The sequence below is a fragment of the Bombina bombina genome, chromosome 3 (genome assembly GCF_027579735.1).
Source record: "Bombina bombina isolate aBomBom1 chromosome 3, aBomBom1.pri, whole genome shotgun sequence".
Taxonomy (NCBI): domain Eukaryota; kingdom Metazoa; phylum Chordata; class Amphibia; order Anura; family Bombinatoridae; genus Bombina; species Bombina bombina.
The window spans coordinates 643,721,764-643,742,632 of record NC_069501.1 but is presented as its reverse complement, the minus strand read 5'-3'; the positions used below and the strand labels follow the sequence as shown (position 1 = coordinate 643,742,632).

Here is a 20,869-nt window from a genome sequence, read left to right as displayed (position 1 = left end):
GTAACAGCTTTCTCAATTACAATAGCAACCACTACCATAGTTGGAAAAAGAACGTACCATACGGACAGTTCAGACGCATTAGGCGGAACTGCAGTACGGTTGATAGTTATATAGCACAATCCCAGATATTAAAGGATAGGTTTCTAGAGAAGGGTTATCCTCTGGATTTGGTACTCAAGGGATACCTTAGAGCCCTAGAAGATGACAGAAATAAATATTTATCATTTGATAAAAAGAAAAATATTAAAAAATCTGTTAACAAACAACAACCAAGTGACACCTTAGAAATACCTCTATTTGTGACTGGCTATAGTAATCAATATCGACAAATTAAGCAAATAATCCATAAACATTGGCCAATTATTTGCAACGATCCTTATCTTAAGGAATATACCTCTATCAAACCGAGGGTAGTGTATAGGAGGGCTCCCACGTTGAAGAACAAACTGGCCCCCAGTAAAGTTGTTAGAGATAAAATTGGTAGCCAGAACTCTAGTGTAGGGACCAGTAGGACTTATCTTGGTAATTTTTTACCAAGATATGGATTATTTAAATGTATGAAATCGAGGTGCAATATGTGTAAGATCGTGAAAAGCGGAACTAATACTTTTTCGTCCAATCAGACAGGGGAACTATTCAAAATTACAAAAAGGTTGTCTTGTGAATCTACCTTTGTTGTCTATCTTGTGAGTTGCGTTTGTGGGGTCCAGTATGTAGGGCGCACTGGACGTACCATCAAGAAAAGATGGAGTGAACACACTTACAACATAAAAAGGAAATTCTTGAAACATAGTCTCTCCAGGCACTGTGCTTATGCACACAGAGGTAGTGCTAAAACACTCTCTATAATACCTATCGAACAGATACCTCGGAATAGTCACAATGCTATGCTTACCCTACGGCGTAGAGAGACCTACTGGATCCATAAACTACATACTCTGGCCCCTGATGGCCTCAACGAATGTGTTGATCTAGCTGCATTTGATTTATGAGTGTCATCCGTCTCTTAAGTTAGGATGGGATCTTACTAGTTTTTTGTTTTTTGTTCTTGTTAATATCTCCTTGCTATATTATATATAGTGGTTGTAGCACTTTATCTGGTTATATTTATATTTTTCTTATGGGCAGTAAGGGAGTCCGATTGTTCCCTGCCCATTATAATATGTTGTTTTTATGCATTTTATATTTGTCTAGGTTTGTATTCGATATAAGGTTGTGTGTATGTGTGTATACATTTATGTATCTTATATGTATGGGTATATGTGTGTATATATATATATACAGACCTGAGTCTATTGAGATACTATGGGTCTCTTCTTAATGGTATTCATAGGTGATTATTAATGCCACTTGTACTCCATATGAAAATGCCTCATGCTATGAAACTATTGTCACATTAGATATGGATGATCACTTGCTTCCTTGTTGGCAACTCATCTTATTCTGCCTCCTGCATTTGAGCTGATCATGTTGACTGTAGACCATTTATTTATTTCTAATATTATTTAGATACATCTTTGTATAATGAGTTGTGCTGTTTTAGTCCTTTGTAGGTTCATTTGATTATATTTGATAGCTTATTGTGGTTTAATATAATTAGTCAATTATTAAGCATATCAATTCTGTTTACTATCCAGAACACACTGATCAAATATCAAACATATGGCTGACTTGACTAGCCATTTTTCATCTGTCCTGCTAGGTGTGCGAATTATGATGATGTAAAATTTCATTATATGGAATAACTATTAACTGATTACATCTACTAATACTCTTTGGATACATTGGGCTAATTTTGATTAATTTTGAACCCTCATTGGGAAACACCATGACACGATGGGTAAGCTGACTCTGGTTACCAGCTTTGGTGTTGCTGTGGTTACGGTGGCAGCTTTTTTAGTTTTTTTAGTTTTATTATTATTATTATTTTTATCACATTATTTTATCTTGTTGGGCATAGGTATGACATAATATTCCACTTTTTAAAAAACCTAAGTTATCAAACTCTTGTATATTATACATTTATTAATGAATTTCACATACGATTCCTTACCCTATCATCAAACAGTTATTGTATTATTGACGTGTAGCTTATCCAATTATCACTAGATGACTCTCACTTCTGATAGGTCGTAGGGAGTCATGTGCTCTAGTGACGTTTACCGCTATTTCATTTTGCTATAGATATTTTACGAGCACACATAGCTATAGCGGTTCTTGGGACACAAGTGCCTAACATCGAGCGTATTTGTTATTTATTACCAAATTGGAAATGCGCCCTCACTGAACAAGTTCTGCTTAATCTGTCACCATTGTAGTGCACGATTTGCTTGATATTCATTCCCATAAAGATATACCACTGATATTGTGTTAAAATATCCGATGATCCTATCTCTATCTGCCTATCCACCTATTGGTTACTGTTACATTCAGGAACCTAACTAGTTGCTAAGCAACCTGTAGTATTGACACATCGTGTCCAGTCATGCGCATTAGGCATCTTGGGACGCCGTCCTCGACAAATGCTTAGTTTTAGCAACATTTAGCAATCAGTTTGCAACATTTTATTACATACATTCATCTCCTCATAAACATTGGGATTTATTATAGTCTTTGTTATTCTCTCATGTACGCCACCTAAAGACTTAGTACAATTTGGCCTATAACAAGGTATGCAATTATGATTTTATAATTTTTGTTTATATGATAATGATATTATGTATAGACCATTATGAAATCTAATACGAATAACATTAACTAGTAAGTTGTGGATGAATTTTTATATATGTGTTTTTTTTTTTTGTTTTTTTTTTTTTTTTTTTTGTATATTGTATAATTTGATGACATTTTGTATTTTCTGATTGGTTATGAAGTTAAGTTATATCCTGCACTATCTGATTAGTTATGAGGGTATGAACGATTAAGTTGACCCCTCCCATCACCACCTGTTCATTATCACCTTAATTGATTTTAAAGTATATCTAGCAAGTGTTCAGTAAACATTTTATGAAGCCTGATGAAACAGCCATTGGCTGAGAAACGCGTTGCCTGTTATTATATTTATTTTTAAATAAAGTCAGTTTTAGTATTTGAACACTTGCTGCTCCCTCTCTTTGGGATTTTTATTGCCTTTTTGTCTGAGGATATTCATCACTTTGACCATCTTGGGATCCTGTGAACCAGTACTTCTTTTCTGGATGCCTTGCCATAAGTCTGTTGGGTGACCAAATTGATCCCTTCATGCTCCCATAGCATCAAAAGAGGTGCTTTATACATTGTGAGTACCACTCTTATCATTATCTGAGTTTGTTCACTTGTACCAACAATACTAGGCCATATAGGCACTTGTGTCTTTTCTCTGTCCACATAGACATCAGATCCTGTGCATGAAGTTGGTCTTCTGGGTGACCGAATAGATCCCAGACTGCCCCTTTAGCACTAATTGAGGTGCTCTTCTAAATGTGAGTTTGTATCTCATCTTAAAATCTACAAAATTGGACCAAACAATATTGGGCCATGTGGCGCTTCTGTTTTTTCTTCTTTTTTTTATATCAGCAGCGGTGTGTATTCCCCCACCCGGTGTAAACACCGGTCAAAGCTGTGTGGTCCGGATTTTATGTAGTGGCGATGTGGGTCTGATTCATTGCTTATGTGCGTAACATGTTAAGAAAAAAACATGGCGCTCACCTGTACATTGCGCCACTGTTATTCATGTCTGCCTCCTTCATCCGGCTACTGTGTCAGCGCACTCAATAAGCGCTCGGGTGGTTGTTTATCCCCTAGGGTGGATCCGGGTCTGAGTTGCGGAGGGCAAATTTGGCACTATAGCGGCTTTTCTCTTCAAGTGATTAGTGCCGATCCTTGCTTGAGTCTGATGGCGCTCCTTCAAGTGCAGTGTTAATGCACACTTCACTCCTCTTATAACAAGTTATCTCTCTGTTTAAATAAGCGCCATAGTCCCAGAGCATCTTTTTGTAATAAAAATTGTTAATAAAAAAAAGGCTTTATTCCCTAACTGTGTCTAAGAATTTCAGAGCTTCACAGCTATGCGGCCATTTCAGTCCATGGTCGGCTCCGCCCCCCAGAATATACATTTTTAAACAACTTTCCAATTTACCTCTATTACAAATTTTGCTTCATTCTCTTGGCATCCTTTATTAAAGGAGCAGCAATGTACTACCGAGAGCTAGGGGAACATATCAATAAGCCAATGACAAGAAGCAAATATGTGCAGTGACCAATCAGCAGCTAGCTCCCGGCTACTAAGCCTACCTAGGTATGCTTTTCAACAATAGATACCAATAGAACAAAGCAAATTAGATAATAGAAGTAAATTGGAAAGTTGCTTAAATTATATGCTTTATCTTAAAGTGAAAGCCAATCCTAGCGTTGTACAAACACTAGGATTGACTATTGAAACAAATAAAGGGCACTTTCATTCATGAAGTATAAGATACTTCATGTAGAAAGCTCCTTTATTTGTTTCAATCGATCGCCGTTCTTAGCTCCTACAGCAGCCCACGGCTAAAAAAAATGTTTTGTTAGATGACGTTTTCACCTCTTAGCCAATAGCCGTGCGATAAATCCGGCTACCATGGACGCCAAGCCTGATTTACCGCACGGCTATAGGCTAAGGGGTGAAAACTCTTGGCAAAAAAATTTTAAGCCGTGGGCTGCCGTAGCAGCTAAGAACGGCGATCAATTGAAACAAATAAAGGAGCTTTCTACATGAAGTATCTTATACTTCATGAATGAAAGTCCACTTTTTTGTTTCAATAGTCAATCCTAGCGTTTGTACAACGCTAAGATAGACTTTCACTTTAATCATGAAAGAAAATTTTTGGGTTTAATGTCCGTTTAATTTTAATGGTTTAAAAGGCTTAAAGGGATGGTAAATTCACAACGTGTATTCTTTGCCATCAGATATAAAATTAAAAAAATAATAGGAGTTTCAGTGATGAAAACGTACAATTTGCAAGCATACTTTTGTATTTTCGATCAAAGCACTCCTTTTGTATTGCACGCTCCGGCGGATTCGTGGCATTTTGGCATGTTTCAGATGAAGAAGAAAAAAAAAGAAAAGAAGAGGATCCTTTGCACATGCGTTGCGAACGTCATGCTGCTTTCTTAGCATTTACCCAACGCATGGGGAGCATAGAGCATGCACGGACAATTTATCCAACGCCAGCATCGCGTCATGCATAATTGGAGAACGGGTGGGACCGCTCTCTAAATGAGTAAAAGGGGGACGGAGCGTAACAATGCCGGAGTAGAATAATAAGCAAGTACATATCTAAATAAAGAGATAAATTATGTAAAAAAAAAAATTGTGACTACAACAAACATAAAACTTAACATAATCCCTTATCAAAAATTGTAAAAATTACCTTAACTTTAATACTACTATTACTACTAATAAAAAACATTTTAGATCAATGTAAATGAAAACTAGTTAATTCATTTTGAAAAAAATAAGATATCCTCAATAGTAATACATACATAGCAAGAAACGCATTAACGACACAGATATTTTATAACCCATTAAGAGAGTCGTGAGTTCAGAACCCTATTAATGATAAATAATTGTCACTTATAAATGCATTGCCTAACTATGTTTAATCAGTTTCTCACAATGAAACCCAGAGAAAAACTTGACAAGTTCCACAGATAATCAGTAAATAGTTTAGAAATATTAATATACAGTACACAAAAAAATGCATGTTATATAGGGGCCTGTTCTTTAAAAGCTATTAACAATAATGCATTGTATTTTAAATCAATAGGTTAGCGTCTGTTAGGTATGCTGGAAAGCTAATGGTGCTGTCTCATAATGCTAATTGCTGTGACCAATAAAGATAAATAAAATGAAGTAAACTTATAAATATTGACTTTAGCGTAGACTCGGCTCCACCAGATTAATTCTGTAGATATCCACCTGAGGAATCTCCATGTTTCACTCAATATTGAGAAGCAAACACAACCGTTAAATATTCACTGGTTACTACAAAGCGATGTATAATTTGGCAGCTTTCTTAGTGAGTAATGCATAACATATACTATGCATGTGATAATCAGTTTAAATGGTTTATAGGTTTAACATATAATCAAGATAAACCATGATTTAAAGGGATATTGTGTCATAAAACAATCTAACTTTTAAAATTAGTCTATAACAAACTTCCATGATTCAGATCGAGCATGCAGTTTTAAACAACTGTCTATTTTATTTCCATTATCTATTGCTTTGTTCTCTTGGTTATACTCTGTTAACTACGTAGGCTCAGGAGCAGCAATGCATTGCCTGGCGCTAGCTGTGGATTGGTGGCTGACTTACCCGATGTGTTCAGGTAGCTCATAGTAGTGCATATCTGCTCCATCAACAAAGGATAACCAATGAAGCACATTTTATAATAGAAGTAAATTGTAAAGTTGTTTTACCTTGTTTAGAAATTGTCCTTTTACTTTAATCATTTACAATAGCTGCTTTCTGCCTTTTGAATCCACCTCATAAACTGAAAATATCAATACTGAATATTGGCTACAGAAAAGCTATGTAATCAGGAGGTAGCAACAGAAATCAACTTCTTAGGGACAGCGCATTTAAAAGGGTGTTCCTGCAGCATATTTGAATGCAATGAACGTATCAATTGTGTGCATAAATGCATTGTTCCTTTAAGGTGTAACAGAAACACAACCCTTCTGTTCTGATGTTACATAAATATTTGGTTCTGTCAGTACAGCGTATTACTTTTCTCCCACTTCATTTTTTCCCCCTAAATACAATGTGGCTATCATAAAAAGAAAAGAAAAAGAAATGTACCTCATTATAAAATAGTGAATATTTAAGGACCGCAATTTTAATAAATTTGCAATCTATTACAAAAAAATCTGCATACAGTTTGTAATTGGAAATTAATAGTGATAAAAAAATGAAAATATCAGATGTAATATAATATACATTACTTACAATGTGTAACTCCAGCCAAGGTTTGATAGAAAGTAGGAGTGTCGCTGTCATCAGTAAGCGTTACAAAGACACCTCCAGAAAGCAGCCAACGAGAAAACGTGAAGGCATCTTTATTTTGGAGTAACCAATTTCTAAACTTGTCATAGTTCACCTTTTCACCCTAAAAGTAAAAAAGAAAAACTTAGTAGAACGGGAAGAAAAACATTGAATATCTTGGTTAATTATGCTAAAGTATATAATATCAATTATAAAATGTAGATGGAAAAATAAAGTAAATTATTATAAAATGTAACTCGATAGTGTTGTTGGACTCATTTGACTTTTAATAACACAATATTAAAGTGATATGATACACAAAAATTAAAATTGCATGCACTGTCTGAATCACAAAAGAATATTTTTGGGTTTCATATTCCTTTAAATTCAAGTTTGGAAAAGAAACCTTATCTGAATCAATGTAAGTAGATTTAGGGATAAAACAAGAGAGAATATACATGATACCTAAATTTGTAAACCACGTTTAAAGAACAGCTATCTTTGCAGGACTGTGGGCACTATTGCATAACCTTAAAAATGAATACTGTACAAAACAAAATGAAACTACCTACTGATATTTAATATCATGTGTGTGTGCCTACAAACCACTGTTATTTTTTATTATTATTCTCTTTCATTTAATTGATGTTCCTGTGCCGATTGACTACAAGGGAGGGTTTTTCTTATCAGGCAGTGAGCTTTCTTTTACAGACCAGCTATTTTTTTTTTTTTTTTTTTAATATATACATAGGCTGATTTATTTTTTAAAGAAAAATAAAACTATGACATTATATTCACACCACATCTCGGAATGATTAACTGTCCATAGATTTGTCTTTTGTGTGCGGGTGTGATTATCCATATTACTTAAAGGGACACTGAACCAAAAAAAATTTCTTTCATGATTCAGATAGAGCATGCAATTTTAAGCAACTTTCTAATTTACTCCTATAATCAATTTTGTTCGTTCTCTTGCTATCTTTATATGAAAAAGAAGGCATCTACGCTTTTTTTTGGTTTAGCACTCTGGACAGCACTTTTTTATTAATCAGCAAGAACAACCCAGGTTGTTCACCAAAACTGGGCCGGCATCTAAACTTACATTCTTGCATTTCAAATAAAGATACCAAGAGAATGAAGAAAATTTGATAATATGAGTAAATTAAAAAGTTGCTTAAAATGTCATGCTCTATCTGAATCACGAAAGAAAAAATTTGGGTTCAGTGTCCCTTTAATAAAAGCAAACATTCAAACAACACATATTTTAAACGGACTCAGATCCTTATTGCTTTTTCATTAAGAGTTTTCCGGAGCGTCAGATTACTATTTTCCATGCAAATCAGTTTAGTGTGCTTGTTAGAGTATCCCTCTTTTTCTGCTTTCCCACCTTACCAATATAATATTCCCATATAGAGGACATTTCTGCGCAAATATGCATGGTGTTTTGTTTTAAATAATGACTTTCCTCTAGTTCTAGTAATTCTGAAGTTTTTTGTATCCACATATGTTTGTGGGGAGTTCACTTACTTTACACTTTTTTTATCATTATGGTTATAAATTTCAGATTTGGTTTGTATCTTATAGGGGGTGGTTTGTTCAAGAGCCAGATTAAGGGATCTAATGGGAATTGAGAGTCTAAAATATGTTACATTTATGCGATAATTTGTCTCCAAAATGTGTGGAGTGCCGAGCACCACCACCACCACATATGTGCCATATCACTTCCCACGTGTCCACATCTCCAACATTTGTTATTTGATTTGTGGAACAGTTTATGGAGTCTACGAGGTGTGTAATACCATCTATGTAAGATTTTAAGATTCGGTTCTACAACACTAGAGGATATTGATGCCTTCATTGTATGTTGAAATATCTGTAAGCAAGTCTGAGGAAGTATTATCTTACCTAAATCCCTTTCCCAAGCCTCCATATAACCCAATATCTGTCCAGGTTGTGTATAAATCAAGATTTTATATATTTTTGAAATAGTGTGTCTCGAAGCTGGATCCTGAGTAAATAAAATTTCGAAATTAGTAAGTGATCTGATCATATTCCTGGATCTTGGATGTTGAGTGAGGAAGTGGTGGATTCTATAATGTGTACCAGTTTGTAAAACAAGTAAATCCCTTCTTATTATCTATGAGGAAATGTATAGGTAGATCTTGTAATTTTTTGTATATTATGTTCTGTATTCTAGAAAGGTCAATATTAAAGTCTCCAATAGTCAGTAACGAAATAAGAGGTGATGGCGTGGAAGAGACATGAGGGTATTGTATAAGTGTCTCATGCCATACCTGAAAGGTTTCAATTAAAATCGGGTTTGTGGTAATCGTATTGGTCCCAACCTTGTTAAGTGACCAGCACAACTCGCTGACACGATGGGTATTGAGATTTGCTAGCTCGATATTTACCCATCTTTTATTGGATGAATGTGTGTATAAGTCTAAAACTCTTTGTAGGAATATAGTTGTTCTATATGCTTGTAAGTTAGGCATACCCAGTCCTCCCTGTCCTTTATGTTTCATCATGACCTCTTTATTAATCCTCGGATGTTTCCTGTTCCAAGTGAATTTACTGAAGGCATTCTGCAAGGATGTTATATAGATTTTAGGGACGGGGATAGGGAGTGTTTGTAATAGATAAAGAATACGGGGGAATATATTCATCTTTATTAAATTAACTCGTCCTAACCATGAGATGTGTTTGTTCCTCCATCTGGAGAGGTAATTTATTATTCTAATTTTTAATGGTACAAAGTTATATTCAAATAATGAGCTAATTTTAGGAGTCAAATTAGTGCCTAGGTATTTAATGGAGTGGGAGCACCATTTAAAGGGGTTTATTTTTTTGACTTTAGTTAGAAGGTCGTCTGATAGTGTAATGTTTAAGATCTCAGATTTGGGTAAATTTATTAAAAAGTTGGATAGGGTATGGAAAGACTGTAGTTCCTCAATTAAGATAGGTATTGCTTGTTCTGGGTTAGTCAGGGTAAATAGAATATTGTCAGCGTATAGGGAAATTAAGTACTTATGTTCTTTAATTTTGATACCCTCAATACTGATATTGTTGCGAATCTTGGCGGCTATAGTCTCAATCATGATAAAAGCGGTGACAAAGGGCAGCCCTGTCTTGTGCCATTCGTTATGCTGAAGGGGTCTGACAATATTCCTTTTAGACATATACTGGCATTTGGTTGTGTATATAAAGCGAATATTCGATGTAGCATATTATCTCCAAAGCCTAAGTGTTGTAATTTTAGGTTTAGAAAGTCCCAGGCGACACGGTCAAAAGCCTTGTCCGCATCTGTAGACAGTATGACCAATGGGGTGTTCGTTTCTTGTGCATAATGAATAAGGTTTAAGGTTCTGACCGTACCATCTTTCGCCTCCCTACCGGGAATGAATCCTACTTGATCTGGGTTAATTAGATCCGTAATATACATATTGATTCTAGCCGCTAATATTCTGGCATAGATTTTTAGATCTGTATTTATTAAAGATATTTGGCGATAGTTGGATGGGTTTTCTGTTGTCTTCCCCGGTTTAGGGATCATTATAATATGAGTCTCTAACGCTGTTTTGGAAAATGAATGGGTATCATCTATGGAGATACAATATGATAAAAGGTGAGGAGCCAGTATGTCTTTAAATTTGGTGTAATAAGAGTATGAGAAGCCACCTGGGCCAGGTGCTTTACCCGTTGGGAGATTTTTAATAGAGTCTTTTATTTCTTCTATAGTTATTGGTTCTTCTAATTGTGTTTTTTGCTCTAGTGTGAGCAAGTGGTAAGTGTAATTGCAAAATAAAGTGGTCTATGTTTTCTCTACGTTGACTATTATCATTTGGGGTCTTAGGAGATAAGTTATATAGATCTTTGAAAATCTCTAAAGGTTGTGGCAATGGAATGGGAGGAGTGGTGGGGTTGTCCTTTTTTGTCTTTAAACAGTAAAATGTATCGAGCCTTAGATTTTTTCTTAACAAGTCTGGCTAGGGCTCGACCTGGCTTATTGTAAGATCCATATGTTTGTCGTTTAAAGAGAAATTGTTGTCTGTGAGCTTCCTTATTTAAAAGAGTGGCTAGTTCCCTTTTCTTGTTGGTTAAGTGTTCTAGAGTTTGAATATCAAACGGGTCCTTTTTATGTTGTGTCTCTGTTTCTTCTATGGACTTTATCAGAAGATTAATGGAATCTCTTTTGGATTTATTTATAAGGGCTTTCTGAGCTATCAGGATCCCTCTTATAACAGTTTTATGTGCCTCCCAAAGGTTCTGCGGTGAAATATCAGGTGTATTATTAATTTGAAAATACTCTAATATTTTCTATGAGGTTAGTTTGTATTTCCAAGTCGTTTAGTAAGTGCTCATCTAGTTTCCATACATCATTTTTAATGGGTTTGGAGGGCACAAGAAATGATCATGATTAACCTCTTAAGGACATATCACAGAATTTTTCCGTCATAAAACAATTGAGCAAACTGAGCAAACTGAAAGCTGTGTCCTTAAAGGGTTAAAATCCTGTGTGGAATTTATTGATGAACACAATCAAGAAGACATTCAGTGTCTTTAGTGTCTAAATTGCCAATTTGTGATGAACCTGTAAAGTAATTTTGCACTTGAATTTTGAGTTTCACCACACTTAGCTACTTGTGTGCAGGAGTCTGAGTTTTTTTTGCTAGGATGAACAGATTACAAACTGAATAATTGTATGGATACACAACAGAAAGACCCAGACTGGATCAATATCTAGAGTACAGTAATGAATGAGTTACAAATTAAATAAGCATTCTACTCTTTAAGATGTAAAAAGGGGATTAGAAAACACTATTGTGGCAAAATGAGCCTAAATAAAAGCACTAGTTTAGCCTAGGGGCCTTAGGTTATCTCTACTCATTAAAATGAACAACAAGCTTTGTAATTAAAGGGACAGTATACTGTAAAATTTTCTCTTCTTTATGTGCAGTTCCAATGTTCCATTTCACTTGTGGAGTGTATTAAATTATTTGCAAATAGCTCATTTACCTTTATTTAGTAATTTGAAATATCTGGTTTTGTCTGTTGAAATTGTCATCTATACTAGAAAAGGAAATAAACATGAGGCAGCAGCAGACATTAACCTAACATTGGGGGTGTATTGTAAATTGCACCTTTAGGTTTATTCTAGCAATTAAAATTAAATTGTCAGTGCCTAAGTATTGGCCCTTGTCTATATAGAGAAAGGCAATAGAGAGAGGTTATATAGGAGGTCAGTTCTTGCTACTAAGTAAGCACATTTTAATGTAAATATTCTTGAGACTAAATTGTGCTCTTAAGATAATAAGCAAAACAACTATTTCAAATACAAAACATAAACCTTAAGGAGCACGTTCCCATACATTTAATATGCTGCAGCGTGCGGCTGGTTTTAACAAGTTGTTGGAAAAACATTAAGGGGAAATAATTTTTACAATGCAGTGTCCCTTTAATATTTAGCGCTTTAAACATATTTTTTTAAGCTACGAAAAACATAATTTATGTAAGAACTTACCTGATAAATTCATTTCTTTCATATTAGCAAGAGTCCATGAGCTAGTGACGTATGGGATATACATTCCTACCAGGAGGGGCAAAGTTTCCCAAACCTTAAAATGCCTATAAATACACCCCTCACCACACCCACAAATCAGTTTAACGAATAGCCAAGAAGTGGGGTGATAAGAAAAAAGTGCGAAAGCATAAAAAATAAGGAATTGGAATAATTGTGCTTTATACAAAAAAATCATAACCACCACAAAAAAGGGTGGGCCTCATGGACTCTTGCTAATATGAAAGAAATGAATTTATCAGGTAAGTTCTTACATAAATTATGTTTTCTTTCATGTAATTAGCAAGAGTCCATGAGCTAGTGACGTATGGGATAATGACTACCCAAGATGTGGATCTTTCCACGCAAGAGTCACTAGAGAGGGAGGGATAAAATAAAGACAGTCAATTCCTGCTGAAAATAATCCACACCCAAAATAAAGTTTAATGAAAACATAAGCAGAAGATTCAAACTGAAACCACTGCCTGAAGTACTTTTCTACCAAAAACTGCTTCAGAAGAAGAAAACACATCAAAAATAGTAGAATTTAGTAAAAGTATGCAAAGAGGACCAAGTTGCTGCTTTGCAAATCTGATCAACCGAAGCTTCATTCCTAAACGCCCAGGAAGTAGAAACTGACCTAGTAGAATGAGCTGTAATCCTTCGAGGCGGAGTTTTACCCGACTCGACATAGGCATGATGAAATAAAGATTTCAACCAAGATGCCAAAGAAATGGCAGAAGCTTTCTGGCCTTTTCTAGAACCGGAAAAGATGACAAATAGACTAGAAGTCTTTCGGAAAGACTTAGTAGTTTCAACATAATAATACAAAACTCTAACAGCATCCAAAGAATGCAATGATTTCTCCTTAGAATTCATAGGATTAGGACATAATGAAGGAACCACAATTTCTCTACTAATGTTGTTAGAATTCACAACCTTAGGTAAAAAATTCAAAAGAAGTTTGCAGTACCGCCTTATCCTGATGAAAAATCAGAAAAGGAGACTCACAAGAAAGAGCAGATAATTCAGAGACTCTTCTGGCAGAAGAGATGGCCAAAAGAAACAAAACTTTCCAAGAAAGTAATTTAATGACCAAAGAATACATGGGTTCAAAAGGGGGAGCTTGAAGAGCCCCCAGAACCAAATTCAAACTCCAAGGAGGAGAAATTGACTTAATGACAGGTTTTATACGAACCAAAGCTTGTACAAAACAATGAATATCAGGAAGATTAGCAATCTTTCTGTGAAAAAGAACAGAAAGAGCAGAGATTTGTCCATTCAAGGAACTTGCGGACAAACCTTTATCTAAACCATCCTAAAGAAACTGTAAAATTCTCGGTATTCAAAAAGAATGCCAAGAAAAATGATGAGAAAGACACTAAGAAATATAAGTCTTCCAGACTCTATAATATATCTCTCTAGATACAGATTTACGAGCCTGTCACATAGTATCAATCACAGAGTCAGAGAAACCTCTTTGACCAAGAATCAAGCGTTCAAACTCCATACCTTAAAATTTAAGGATTTGAGATCCTGATGGAAGAAAGGACCTTGCGACAGAAAGTCTGGTCTTAACGGAAGAGTCCACAGCTGGCAAGAGGCCATCCGGACAAGATCCGCATACCAAAACCTGTGAGGCCATGCTGGAGCTACCAGCAGGACAAACGAGCATTCCTTTAGAATCTTGGAGAATACTCTTGGAAGAAGAACTAGAGGCGGAAAGATATAGGCAGGATGATACTTCCAAGGAAGTGATAATGCATCCACTGCCTCCGCCCGAGGATCCCGGGATCTGGACAGATACCAGGGAAGTTTCTTGTTTAGGTGAGAAGCCATCAGATCTATTTCTGGGAGTTCCCACATTTGAACAATCTGAAGAAATACCTCTGGGTGAAGAGACCATTCGCCCGGATGCAACGTTTGGCGACTGAGATAATCCGCTTCCCAATTGTCTACACCTGGGATATGAACCGCAGAAACTAGACAGCAGCTGGATTCCGCCCATACCACTAATCGAGATACTTCTTTCATAGCCACTGGTGCTACGCTCTTTCTACTCCTCTCCAAGGCTGTTGTTGGGACCGAGTGAGCTGCGTCTCACAAGAATTTCCGTTTTAAACGTTTATAATAAAGGACTGTTTTTACTATATTCACCTGGGACTCCACTTCTTCATTTGTGATCCCAATTGTCTATACCTGGGATATGAACCGCAGAGATTAGACAGGAGCTGGATTCCGCCCAAACCAAAATTCGAGATGCTTCTTTCATAGCCAGAGGACTGTGAGTCCCTCCTTGATGATTGATGTATGCCACAGTTGTGACATTGTCTATCTGAAAACAAATGAACAACTCTCTCTTCAGAAGAGGCCAAGACTGAAGAGCTCTGAAAATTGCACGGAGTTCCAAAATATTGATCGGTAATCTCACCTCCTGAGATTCCCAAACCCCTTGTGCCGTCAGAGACCCCCACACAGCTCCCCAACCTGTAAGACTTGCATCTGTTGAGATTATAGTCCAGGTCGGAAGAACAAAGAAGCCCCCTGAACTAAACGATGGTGATCTGTCCACCACGTCAGAGAGTGTCGTATAATCGGTTTAATATTAATTGAGATATCTTTGTGTAATCCCTGCACCATTGGTTCAGCATACAGAGCTGAAGAGGTCGCATGTGAAAACGAGCAAAGGAGATCGCATCCGATGCGGCAGTCCTAAGACCTAAAATTTCCATGCATAAGGCTACCAAAGGGAATGATTGTGACTTAAGGTTTTGACAAGCTGATATCAATGTTAAACTTCTCTTGTCTGACAAGGACAGAGTCATAGACACTGAATCTATCTGGAAATCTAAAAAGGTTACCCTTGTCTGAGGAATCAATGAACTTTTTGGTAAATTGATCCTCCAACCATGATCTTGAAGAAACAACACAAGTCGATTCGTATGAGATTCTGCGAAAATGTGAAGACTGAGCAAGTACCAAGATATCGTCCAAATAAGGAAATACCAAAACCCTGTTCTCTGATTACAGACAGAAGGGCACCGAGAACCTTTGAAAAAAATTCTTGGAGCTGATGCTAGGCCAAACGGTAGAGCCACAAAACTGGTAATGCTTGTCTAAAAAGAGAATCTCAGAAACTAACAGTGATCTGGATGAATCGGAATATGCAGATATGCATCCTGTAAATCTATTGTAGACATATAATGCCCTTGCTAAACAAAAGGCAGGATAGTCCTACAGTTACCATCTTGAATGTTGGTATCCTTACATAACGATTCAATATTGATAGATCCGGAACTGGTCTGAAGGAATTGACCTTCTTTGGTACAATGAAGAGATAGAATAAAACCCCAGCCCCTGTTCCAGAACTGGAACTGGCATAATTACTCCAGCCAACTCTAGATCTGAAACACATTTCAGAAATGCTGAGCCTTTGCTGGGTTTACTGGGACACGGGGAAAAAAAATCTCTTTGCAGGAGGCCTTAACTTGAAGCCAATTCTGTACCTTTCTGAAACAATGTTCTGAAACCAGAGATTGTGAACGGAATTGATCCAAATTTCTTTGAAGAAAACGTAATCTGCCCCATACCAGCTGAGCTGGAATGAGGGCCGCACCTTCATGGGTACTTAGGAGCTGGCTTTAGGTTTCTATAAGGCTTGGATATATTCCAAACTGGAAATGGTTTCCAAACTGATACCGCTCCTGAGGATGAAGGATCAGGCTTTTGTTCCTTGTTGTGAGGAAAGGAACGAAAACGATTATTAGACCTAAATTTACCTTAGATTTTTTATCCTTTCGTAAAAAAGTTCCCTTCCCTCCAGTAACAGTTGAGATAATAGAATCCAACTGAGAACTGAATAATTTATTACCCTGGAAAGAAAGGGAAAGCAAAGTTGACTTAGAAGACATATCAGCATTCCAAGTTTTAAGCCATAAAGCTCTTCTAGCTAAAATAGCTAGAGACATATACCTGACATCAACTCTAATGATATCAAAAGATGGTATCACAAATAAAATTATTAGCATGTTATAGAATAATAATAATGCTATAAAATTATGATCTGTTACTTGTTGCGCTAAAGCTTCTAACCAAAAAGTTGAAGCTGCAGCAACATCCGCTAAAAATATAGCAGGAGTAGAGACAGCCCCATTAACCTTAGGGATTTTGTCCCAAAAAACTCTAATCTGTCAGATGGCACAGGATATAATTGCTTAAAACGTTTTAGAAGGAGTAAATGAATTACCCAAATTATTCCATTCCCTGGAAATTACTTCAGAAATAGCATCAGGGAGAGAAAACACTTCTGGAATAACTACAGGAGATTTAAAAACCTTATTTAAACGTTTAGATTTAGTATCAAGAGGACCAGAATCCTCTATTTCTAATGCAATTAATACTTCTTTAAGTAAAGAACGAATAAATTCCATCTTGAACAAATACAAAGATTTATCAGCATCAACCTCTGAGACAGAAACCTCTGAACCAGAAGAACCATTATCAGTATCAGAATGATGATGTTCATTTAAAAATTCATCTGAAAAAAGAGAAGTTTTAAAAGACTTTTATGTATACTAGAAGGAGAAATAACAGACATAGCCTTCTTAATGGATTTAAAAATAAAATCTCTTATGTTATCAGGAACACTCTGAAAATTAGATGTTGACGGAACAGCAACAGGTAATGTAACAGTACTAAAGGAAATTTTATCTGCATTAATAAGTTTGTCATGACATGCAATACAAACAACAGCTGGAGAAACAGATACCAAAAGTTTATAGCAGATACACTTAGCTTGGTAGCTCCAGCACCGGGCAGCGATTTTCCTGAAGTATCTTCTGACTCAGTTGCAACGTGGAACATCTTGCAATATGTAATAGAAAAAACAACATATAAAGCAAAATTGATCAAATTCCTTAAATGACAGTTTCAGGAATGGGAAAAAAATGCCAGTGAACAAGCTTCTAGCAACCAGAAGCAATAAATAATGAGACTTAAATAATGTGGAGACGCCCATATTTTTTAGCGCCAAATAAGACGCCCACATTATTTGGCGCCTAAATGCTTTTGGCGCCAAAAATGACGCCACATCCGGAACGCCGACACTTTTGACGAAAAAAAAGTCAAAAAATGACGCAACTTCCGGCGACACGTATGACGCCGGAAACAGAAAAAAAAATTTGCGCCAAAAAAGTCCGCGCCAAGAATGACGCAATAAAATGAAGCATTTTCAGCCCCCGCGAGCCTAACAGCCCACAGGGAAAAAGTCAAATTTTTTAAGGTAAGAAAAAATGATTGATTCAAATGCATTATCCCAAATATGAAACTGACTGTCTGAAAATAAGGAATGTTGAACATCCTGAGTCAAGGCAAATAAATGTTTGAATACATATATTTAGAACTTTATAAAAAAGTGCCTAACCATAGCTTAGAGTGTCACAGAAAATAAGCTTACTTACTTACCCCAGGACACTCATCTACATGTTGTAGAAAGCCAAACCAGTACTGAAACGAAAATCAGCAGAGGTAATGGTATATATATAAGAGTATATCGTCGATCTGAAAAGGGAGGTAAGAGATGAATCTCTACGACCGATAACAGAGAACCTATGAAATAGACCCCGTAGAAGGAGATCATTGCATTCAAATAGGCAATACTCTCCTCACATCCCTCTGACATTCACTGCACGCTGAGAGGAAAACCGGGCTCCAACCTGCTGCGGAGCGCATATCAACGTAGAATCTAGCACAAACTTACTTCACCACCTCCATAGGAGGCAAAGTTTGTAAAACTGATTTGTGGGTGTGGTGAGGGGTGCATTTATAGGCATTTTAAGGTTTGGGAAACTTTGCCCCTCCTGGTAGGAATGTATATCCCATACGTCACTAGCTCATGGACTCTTGCTAATTACATGAAAGAAAACTAGAGAGACTGAGCAGATGATACACGGATGAGATGATGGTGTCTAGTAGGAGCAAATAATAAAAAAAACACCACCCACACAACAAACCCACCAAATAAAACCCTAACTAAAAAAAACATAAGCTCCCTATTGCCCTGAAAAGGGCATTTGGATGGGCATTGCCCTTAAAAGGGCATTTAGCACCCAATACACCCTTAAAAAATCCTAACACTAACCCCCGAAGATTCACTTACCAGGAGAAGTCTTCATCCAAGCAGCAAGATGTCCTCAACGAAGTCGGCAGAAGTGGTCCTCCAGACGGGCAGAAGTCTTCATCTAGACGGCATCTTCTATCTTCATCCTTCTGACGCAGAGCGGCTCCATATTCAAGACATCCGGCGCGGAGCATCCTCTTCAAACGACGTCTTCTTCGGAATGAATATCTCTTTAAGTGACGTCATCCAAAATGGCGTCCCTTAGATTCCGATTGGCTGATAGAATTCTATCAGCCAATCGGAATTAAGGTAGAAAAAATCCTATTGTCTGATGCAATCAGCCAATAGGATTGAACTTCAATCCTATTGGCTGATGCAATCAGCCAATAGGATGGAGCTTGCATTCTATTGGCTGATTGGAACAGCCAATAGAATGCCAGCTCAATCCTATTGGCTGATTGCATCAGCCAATAGGATTTTTTCTACCTTAATTCCGATTGGCTGATAGAATTCTATCAGACAATCGGAATCTAAGGGACGCCATTTTGGATGACGTCACTTAAAGAGATATTCATTCCGAAGAAGACGTTGTTTGAAGAGGATGCTCCGCGCCGGATGTCTTGAAGATAGAGCCGCTCCGCGTCGGAAGGATGAAGATAGAAGATGCCGTCTGGATGAAGACTTCTGCCCGTCTGGAGGACCACTTCTGCCGGCTTCGTTGAGGACATCTTGCCGCTTGGATCAAGACTTCTCCCGGTAAGTGAATCTTCGGGGGTTAGTGTTAGGATTTTTTAAGGGTGTATTGGGTGGGTTTATTTTTTAGGTTAGGGCTTTGGGCAGCAATAGAGCTAAATGCCCTTTTAAGGGCAATGCCCATCCAAATGCCCTTTTCAGGGCAATGGGGAGCTTAGGTTTTTTTAGTTAGGGTTTTATTTTTTTAGTTAGGGTTTTATTTTGGGGGTTTGGTTGTGTGGGTGGTGGTTTTTACGGTTGGGGAGTTGTTTGTATTTTTTTTTTTTACAGGTAAAAGAGCTGATTTCTTTGGGGCAATGCCCCACAAAAGGCCCTTTTAAGGGCTATTGGTAGTTTGGCTTAGGCTGGGTTTTTTATTATTTTGGGGGGGCTATTAAATTGTTAACAACTATTTAATAACTATAAACTTGCCTGTAAAATAAAAATAAACCCTAAGCTAGCTACAATGTAACTATTAGTTATATTGTAGCTAGCTTAGGGTTTATTTTATAGGTAAGTATTTAGTTTTTAATAGGAATAGTTTAGTTAATGATAGTAATTTTATTTAGATTTATTTAAATTATATTTAAATTAGGGGGTGTTAGGGTTAGGGTTAGACTTAGATTTAGGGGTTTATACATTTAATATAATAGCGGCGACGTTGGGGGCGGCAGATTAGAGGTTAATAAGTGTAGGTAGGTTGCTGCAACATTAGGGGAGGGAGATTAGGGGTTAATAAATATAATGTAGGTGTTGGCGATGTTGGGGGCAGCAGATTAGGGGTTAATAAGTATAATGTAGGTGTTGGCAATGTTAGGGGCGGTAGATTAGAGGTTAATAAATATAACGTAGGTGTCGGCGATGTTAGGGGCGGTAGATTAGGGGTTAATAAATATAATGTAGGTGTCGGCGATGTTGGGGGCAGCAGATTAGGGGTTAATAAGTATAATGTAGGTGGCGGCGATGTCCGGAGCGGCAGATTAGGGGTTAATAAGTATAATGTAGGTGTAGGCGATGTCGGGGGATGGCAGATTAGGGGTAATAAGTGTAAGATTAGGGGTGTTTAGACTCAGGGTTCATGTTAGGGTGTTAGGTGTAAAACATAAAATGTGTTTCCTCATAGGAATCAATGGGGCTACGTTACTGAGTTTTACGCTGCTTTATTGCAGGTGTTAGACTTTTTCTCAGCCGGCTCTCCCAATTGATGTCTATGAGGAAATCGTGCACAAGCACGTACGACCAGCTCACCGCTGACTTAAGCAGCGCTGGTATTGGAGTGCGGTATGGAGCTCAATTTTGCTCTACGCTCACTTCTTGCCTGTTAACGCCGGGTTTGTAAAAACCCATAATACTAGTGCTGCAGTTAAGTGAGCGGTGAGAAAAAAACTGCACGGTAGCACCGCATAGCTCATAAAGCAAGACTCGTAATCTAGCCGCCAGTCTTTACTAAACTTTAAAT

General features: G+C 37.0%; 1 protein-coding gene across 2 annotated transcripts in view; it reads right to left on the bottom strand.

Moving 5' to 3' along the window:
* USP32 (ubiquitin specific peptidase 32) overlaps positions 1-20,869 on the bottom strand; it is a 653,327-nt gene that overhangs the window by 354,375 nt on the left and 278,083 nt on the right. For both annotated transcript variants that reach the window (XM_053707352.1, XM_053707353.1), the window contains exon 5: positions 6,968-7,127. In XM_053707352.1, the coding sequence (XP_053563327.1) occupies positions 6,968-7,127 (160 nt within the window). The remainder of the gene's footprint in view (positions 1-6,967; positions 7,128-20,869) is intronic.